The sequence below is a fragment of the Petromyzon marinus genome, chromosome 55 (assembly GCF_048934315.1).
Source record: "Petromyzon marinus isolate PM22_M1 ecotype Great Lakes invasive population chromosome 55, UKy_Petmar_22M1.pri1.0, whole genome shotgun sequence".
NCBI lineage: Eukaryota > Metazoa > Chordata > Hyperoartia > Petromyzontiformes > Petromyzontidae > Petromyzon > Petromyzon marinus.
The window spans coordinates 4,147,859-4,155,993 of record NC_133721.1 but is presented as its reverse complement, the minus strand read 5'-3'; the positions used below and the strand labels follow the sequence as shown (position 1 = coordinate 4,155,993).

Genomic DNA, 8,135 nt, shown 5'->3' with positions numbered 1-8,135 from the left:
CATTAAGGACACTTCAACTTGTTGGGCAGTACAGAACACAGGAATATAATAGGAATCTACATGCGCAGAACTGTTTGTTTTTTGTTTGTAATTTTGCTTAGCTCACCGGATGGTAGTAGCCATTGTTATCCAGGCAACCGCACTGATCTGTAGGGACACACTTGTCCCCAGAGAGGACAAAGCCGTCGTCACAGACACAGCCCTCTGCACATTGCTGGTTGCAGCCAGCTGGGGGATTTGCGTTGCTGCAGGTGGCCGGGCACGGTGGGGCACAGCTCTCATAGTGGCTGCCCGGTTCACACGGGAATGCTGTGGGTGTCACACACAACAATAATCTTGAATAATCTTTAATTTCCAATGGTGCTTAAATACTTCAGAAACTCAAAAAACTTTAGTCACATGTTATCTCAAACATTTAAAGGTGGTTTTACACGTAGGCTTTTGTGATCAATATCATCCATAATACAGATTTTTTTTTTGGGTTAGATCGCGTAAATATTCAAAAGCGGCTGGATATTGGCAGCTGATTCTGGGCAGCACAAGGTGACTGAGCACCAGCTTGTCATCGGAATTAGTCTGCTAGTAAGACCAATGTTGTTATTTGTAATCCAGATCGAGTAATTGGCAGACGATTTTGCACATTTAGCAAATTTCAATAACACCATCACACAAAAGCCTACTTTGTTTAAAATGTCAGGGAATCTGTAGCGTCCAATGTAAAGCAGATGGTGAGTATTTATGGATAATACACCAGCACTATTAACAATGCGTCTGCCATGCAGTGGAAAACCCTAGATAGGTTTGAATTTGACTTATATTAAAATTGCATGGTGTATCTGGCCTCTATAGATTAGCAGATTTACGATCACATGTCCATCAAATCACAATCAAATTTCATGGCTGGGCAATCAGTGTGGCGGTGACATCACATCGGCTGGTGCACTCACGGCAGAAGGTGTTGTTCCTCCACGTGACGATGACCCCAGCTTGGGCGCACTGGTCAGCGTAGGCCTGCAGGGCCTGGCACAGCGAGCCGTGGTCCCCACCCGTGGCACACAGGTCGAACACGCAGTTGTCGAAGAAGATTTGTGGAGGCAGCACCGCGTGGCACTCTTTGAAAGCTCCTGATGGAAGCGAGAAATACGATGTCAGTGTTAGCGGCATCCACACATCAGTCCTCTTGATGCAGCAGCGGTGAAATGGTTTGTGCACTGTGCTCGCATTAATAGCAAAAAACAACTTTGAACGCTAATTATCTGTAGTAACAATTTCATCATGGATCGCGAAAGAGTTTTGAAAAAATAATACGTGTAATCAAATTTTTGTACCCTCCATACTTTTAAAAGTGACAATAATAATTACAAAAAAACATTATGCCAACTAGAATTGAAAGCCCATCACACAGGTAAACTTGTTGTGGGTATAACTCCATGGAGTCGAAATGCCACAATGTCTGCAATCTAAGGAAGTCCATTCTCATGCACAGTTATGAGTTAACAGCTGAAGTTAACGGAGAGCAATACCCACCCTCAGGGTCAGTGATTATTCCACAGAACGTATCCGATTCATACAGGTTCTTGTCATTCTCATCACATGGAGGTATTTCCCCGGTATCATCTTGGCAACTGTCAACAAACACACGCGCAGGTTAACCTCACCGAGGTTTAAAGAGAAAATATCACTTGAAACATAATCACAGTCGTCATTACCATCATCATCATGAAGATAACTCACTATAGCCCAAACAGCTGACACAAATACAGCATCAGTGGCACAACAGTCAGATCTAATTTAAGCATGGGGCCTATGTTTGGCACTTCTTGTCTATCTCGAGCTCGAATGGCTGTCAATACCAATGCCTTCCACGTGTATTATCCAGAGGCTTTTGCAATGGCACTATTGTAATTATCAGACGCGCATGGAAATAGTTGAGAAGAACGGATCCTCACTCATCATCAGAGCTGTTGAACACTCTCCAGCTGTTTCCCAGCTCGCTGGATGAGGCCGCTGCTGACCCATCCGGCTTCAGATTGTCATCTGAGCCATCTCCATTAAAGTTCCCTGTAAGACAACACAAGTCGTTCCATTACTGTATTTGCAAGCTAGATGGTTTACATGCAAAACATAACTTTTTAATGGAATGCCTATTAACGATTGTATTTTAGTTGGAATGTATGGCTGATAATGCTCTATGGTTGACAATGAAGGCCGCTGTGTTTGGCAATTAATACGTGCAAAATGGACAGGTAGCTGACATTTTTTCTCTTATGGAATTGCTCCCCACAACAGAAGTACATTTTTTCATTCGACATCATTGCTTTTATGCTACCACTGCAGTCACGTTGCTCTCTCTTAGTCACCATATGTGGTTTCCTTACTTGGCTAACTCCTCATCTGTGCTGCGAACAGCTGCCTCTCCAGGCTGTTATGTTGTACTTGCTCAGCTGTGCTGTCGATATACAGTGAGGGAAAAAAGTATTTGATCCCTTGCTGATTTTGTACGTTTGCCCACTAACGAAGAAATAATCAATCTATAATTTTAATGGTAGGTTTATTTGAACAGTGAGACAGAATAACAACAAAATTCAGAAAAACGCATGTCAAAAATGTTATAAATTGATTGGCATTTAATGAGGGAAATAAGTATTTGACCCCTCTGCAAAACATGACTTAGCACTTGGTGACAAAACACTTGTTGGCAATCACAGAGGTCAGACGTTTCTTGTAGTTGGCCACCAGGTTTGCACACATCTCAAGAGAGATTTTGTCCCACTCCTCTTTGCAGATCTTCTCTAAGTCATTAAGGTTTCGAGGCTGACGTTTATCAACTCGAACCTTCAGCTCCCTCCACAGATTTTCTATGGGATTAAGGTCTGGAGACTGGCTAGGCCACTCCAGGACCTTATTGTGCATCTTCTTGAGCCACTCCTTTGTTGCCTTGGCCGTGTGTTTTGGGTCATTGTCATGCTGGAATACCCATCCACGACCCATTTTCAATGCCCTGGCTGAGGGAAGGAGGTTCTCACCCAAGATTTGACGGTACATGTCCCCGTCCATCGTCCCTTTGATGCGGTGAAGTTGTCCTTTCCCCTTAACAGAAAAACACCCCCAAAGCAAAATGTTTCCACCTCCATGTTTGACGGTGGGGATGGAGTTCTTGGGGTCATAGGCAGCATTCCTCCTCCTCCAAACACGGTGAGTTGAGTTGATGCCAAAGAGCTCCATTTTGGTCTCATCTGACCACAACACTTTCACCCAGTTGTCCTCTGAATCATTCAGATGTTTATTGGCAAACTTCAGATGGGCATGTATATGTGCTTTCTTGAGCAGGGGGACCTTGCGGGCGCTGCAGGATTTCAGTCCTTCACGGCATAGTGTGTTACCAATTGTTTTCTTGGTGACTATGGTCCCAGCTGCCTTGAGATCATTGACAAGATCCTCCCGTGTAGTTCTGGGCTGATTCCTCACCGTTCTCATGATCATTGCAACTCCACGAGGTGAGATCTTGCATGGAGCCCCAGTCGAGGGAGATTTACAGTTATTTTGTGTTTCTTCCATTTGCGAATAATCGCACCAACTGTTGTCATCTTCTCACCAAGCTGCTTGGCAATGGTCTTGTACCCCATTCCAGCCTTGTGTTAGTCTACAATCTTGTCCCTGACATCCTTGGAGAGCTCTTTGGTCTTGGCCATGGTGGAGAGTTTGGAATCTGATTGATTGCTTCTGTGGACAGGTGTCTTTTATACAGGAAACAAGCTGAGATTAGGAGCACTCCCTTTAAAAGTGTGCTCCTAATCTCAGCTTTCTGATTGAGAGGGGGTCAAATACTTATTTCCCTCATTAAAATGCAAATCAATTTATAACATTTTTGACATGCGTTTTTCTGGATTTTTTTATTGTTATTTTGTCTCTCACTGTTCAAATAAACCTACCATTAAAATTATAGACTGATCATTTCTTCGTCAGTGGGCAAACGTACAAAATCAGCAGAGGATCAAATACTTTTTTCTCTCACTGTACATGCATTCGTCCATTCGCATGGCTTATAAAAGGCCCTGTTCATACTCTCCTTACTGTAACTCCCGTATCAAAAACAATTACCTTGACATTTTTTAATATGCTACATTGTCCAGTCAGCTGCTTATTATGTTATTCTCCCAGGAGATCAACTCACCGCAGATGCCGCACAGTTGCCCCGCGTATTCTCCTGGCACGACTATCTCCACATGGTGGTTCCCATCAAACCGAACAACCAGATTGAAATCGGTCTCGAGCACAACGTAGGATCCACTCAGTTGGATGTACACCCCGGACATGAAGAATGGTGGAGTCACACGCAGCCCATCCACCTGTAAACAAAACAAAGAGCATTTATGTAGAGACCTCGCAGGAGGATCAATAATGCACAGTGCATTATCGTAAACTAAATATCTTTTTTGAATAAGTAGGAATATTTTATCCACTATTCTTAATAAACATCGACATATATCCATCGAGATATTATGGCAAAAACATCGCTTGAATATTCACGTATTTTACGTCTTTCTTTAGAAGGTCAATTCCCAACTCCCCAATAAAATTTCCAACCATCAAGTTATACATATATATTCGTTTATTCACACACAAGTGAGAAAAATGAGACGACACGCCACGCTGCGTACATCATTTCAACAATACAAGATACAAACATATAGGGGAAAAAAGCGAAGGTAGCATCTTTCAAGCATCAGGTGACACCGTGGACATTATTAAATAAGGAGTAAAACTTGTTTACAATGGAAGTCGCTTTAGGACAATACAATGAATAAATCACGATGAGGAGCAATATGGTTATTGAGATATCACTGCATGAGAGAGTGTTGTGCCTTGTGGTGATGGCTTCTGGATGGCACGCACTGGCTCTGTGCAAGTAACAATTAAAGGATGAACTGAAACCCTCACCAGCACCCGGCGTCCTTTGGCCAAGGTGAACCTGTGGCCGTAGACATCCACGTGGACCTCCTTGACGTAAGACACGGCCGTGCTGCCGCCCCGGAACTCATTTGTTGTCTCCACGTTGAAGTGGGGCAGCAGGGTGGAGCTCTGGTTGCACGGAATGGCTGCCGTGTAGGTGCACTCGCCCATGAAGTGGTGCGTCGTCTTGTCGAAAGTTATGTAGTGAGGGTCTCCAGTGATCACGCAGTCGCCAGGTGCTGAATAAAGAGAAAAGCATTGTTTTCGACTTAACCGGAAATTATTCTTGAGACATTTTTGCCTTTGGCATGTAAATATGAAGCTTTGAAAAAAGTATGCACCTGTGAATATCCATGTATATTTATAATCAGAGTTAAAGTGTATAACTTCTTTAACGAGTGGGTGGTGCTCATCGCCATTTAACGCTTCGAAGTCAGCTTCATATTGTAAATACACAATGCAGAAAATAATTTACAAAACATTTTGTCAATCCATTCATGAATGAAAGTCTCCCCACACCATGTCGATCATGCGGAGTTTTTGTTTATTAAACTTAACTACGCTGGTCACTGGGTGTTGGTGAAGTGTGGGCCAAGGATTGGTTCAAATATGAGTTGCCATTGAAGTTAGTCATGGGCAGGAATTTAACTAAGGTTACTGGGTCCAAATTTAAATGTGATAGTCACTGCACCATGTCATCCTCTTGCAGTGTGTGGGATGTGTTAGCGTAGTGTTTTATGTGTTAATGTAGTGCGATGTATTTAGCTAACATGCTCATGATGCAACTTTCTTACGTTTTGGTGGGGTTGTTGGTGGCACTGTTGGCCCTGTTTCGACGCAAATGAAAAAAAGAACAGATTAGTACCAAGTACATCTGACAAAACAAAATTCGATTTTATAAAGTGTCTGCCTGCTCCAATGCTGCTAAAGGACAAAAACTATTTCTAAAAGGAAGAATCTCAGAGGTCACGCGGAGGTCTTAGGGCAGAGTGTTCCAGATCTGACGACCAAGGACCGAACAAGCCCGAGCTCTAAAGATTTGTTGATGACAACGTGGCCTACAGAGAGACACGGTGTGAAACATGAATATGAAGAGCGCAACTACGATGGAACTTTTGAAAAAAGCAGAATCCACAAACTGCAGTGAGTGGTTCACCTGAGCCATGGCAGCCAAGGATGCCGTCCTCCACACCGCAGGTCTCGTCGTCCTCACAGACCCAGGCCCCACAGTTCACATTGCCAGGATTGACACAGATGCAGCGCTGGCTGCAGTCCTGTGACTCAAACCAGTTCTCCCCGATCTGAGACACACAACACGCACGCGTTACCTACATTGCACTCTCTAATGCAGAACACACTGTCACAAAGTAATCTCTGAAGCAGTCCTCAGCCCATTTTCACCAGCTCTCGTGGAGCAGTGCGATGAAGAGTGGTGAAACGATCTCCACGCTTGACACGGTGATTTACACAGCATGGAGATGCCTTCATTACAAAAAATATATTTTAATACATATATATTTTGTATAATTCGGAATAGATCCATATACCTGAACCCATTGCCTGTTTACAGTCGGTTAAATGGGTTGCTTTAAGATTTCAGGAATTTGCAACAAAAAGATACGTGTACTCATCAATGCTTGGGAACGAGAAGAAATGGTGAAACAATACGTTTGTTATGGTGTATTAAAATGTACAAATAAAAGCTGTATTAAAAAGACGTTAAATGAGATTAAATACAGATGACAAATAAAAAATGCAAACATCTCATATTGGTTATTCGTTGCTGTGTGTGCCACTGTCCCAAATGAATTTAAGATCTCAGTAATAAGTAAGATTCTCACTTACATTTTAAGTGAGGAATATTACTGGGCCGTCACTTCAGTGATGCTGTATTATAAAATATGGGAGTGACGGTGCAGTGGCATCACCAGAACACTTATAACTTAAAAAACAAATTTCATCATTAAGGACACTTCAACTTGTTGGGCAGTACAGAACACAGGAATATAATAGGAATCTACATGCGCAGAACTGTTTGTTTTTTGTTTGTAATTTTGCTTAGCTCACCGGATGGTAGTGGCCATTGTTATCCAGGCAACCGCACTGATCTGTAGGGACACACTTGTCCCCAGAGAGGACAAAGCCGTCGTCACAGACACAGCCCTCTGCACATTGCTGGTTGCAGCCAGCTGGGGGATTTGCGTTGCTGCAGGTGGCCGGGCACGGTGGGGCACAGCTCTCATAGTGGCTGCCCGGTTCACACGGGAATGCTGTGGGTGTCACACACAACAATAATCTTGAATAATCTTTGATTTCCAATGGTGCTTAAATACTTCAGAAACTCAAAAAACTTTAGTCACATGTTATCTCAAACATTTAAAGGCGGTTTTACACGTAGGCTTTTGTGATCAATATCATCCATAATACAGATTTTTTTTGGGTTAGATCGCGTAAATATTCAAAGGCGGCTGGATATTGGCAGCTGATTCTGGGCAGCACAAGGTGACTGAGCACCAGCTTGTCATCGGAATTAGTCTGCCAGTAAGAGCAATGTTGTTATTTGTAATCCAGATCGAGTAATTGGCAGACGATTTTGCACATTTGGCAAATTTCAATAACACCATCACACAAAAGCCTACTTTGTTTAAAATGTCAGAGAATCTGTAGCGCCCAATGTAAAGCAGATGGTGAGTATTTATGGATAATACACCCGCACTATTAACAATGCGTCTGCCATGCAGTGGAAAACCCTAGATAGGTTTGAATTTGACTTATCATATTCAAATTGCATGGTGTATCTGGCCTCTATAGATTAGCAGATTTACCATCACATGACCATCAAATCATAATCAAATTTCATGGCTGGGCAATCAGTGTGGCGGTCACATCACATCGGCTGGTGCACTCACGGCAGAAGGTGTTGTTCCTCCACGTTACGATGACCCCAGCTTGGGCGCACTGGTCGGCGTAGGCCTGCAGGGCTTGGCACAACGAGCCGTGGTCCCCACCCGTGGCACACAGGTCGAACACGCAGTTGTCGAAGAAGATTTGTGGAGGCAGCACCGCGTGGCACTCTTTGAAAGCTCCTGATGGAAGCGAGAAATACGATGTCAATCTGAGCGGCATCGACACCACTCCTCTTGATGCAGCAGCGGTGAAATGGTTTGTGCACTGTGCTCCCA

The 8,135-nt window shown here is 43.5% G+C and overlaps 1 protein-coding gene across 1 annotated transcript; it reads right to left on the bottom strand.

The window, feature by feature from the left end:
* Positions 1-97: 97 nt before the first annotated feature.
* Positions 98-8,079, bottom strand: LOC142905600 (zonadhesin-like). The gene is made up of 10 exons (XM_076052226.1): positions 7,863-8,079; positions 7,021-7,223; positions 6,110-6,254; positions 5,748-5,780; positions 4,942-5,192; positions 4,175-4,349; positions 1,950-2,061; positions 1,528-1,625; positions 948-1,124; positions 98-309 (listed from the first exon to the last, which is right to left on the bottom strand). Exons 1-10 carry the CDS (start codon positions 8,077-8,079, stop codon positions 98-100), a joined length of 1,623 nt encoding a protein of 540 aa, XP_075908341.1.
* Positions 8,080-8,135: the final 56 nt, after the last annotated feature.

Coding starts and splice junctions, on each gene's coding strand:
- LOC142905600 (XM_076052226.1), bottom strand. CDS start 8,079: ATGCCGCTCAGATTGACATCGTATTTCTCGCTTCCATCAGGAGCTTTC. Junction 7,224..7,862: donor GAGGAACAACACCTTCTGCC/GTGAGTGCACCA, acceptor TGACACCCACAG/CATTCCCGTGTGAACCGGGC. Junction 4,350..4,941: donor CCAAAGGACGCCGGGTGCTG/GTGAGGGTTTCA, acceptor TTTTGTTTACAG/GTGGATGGGCTGCGTGTGAC.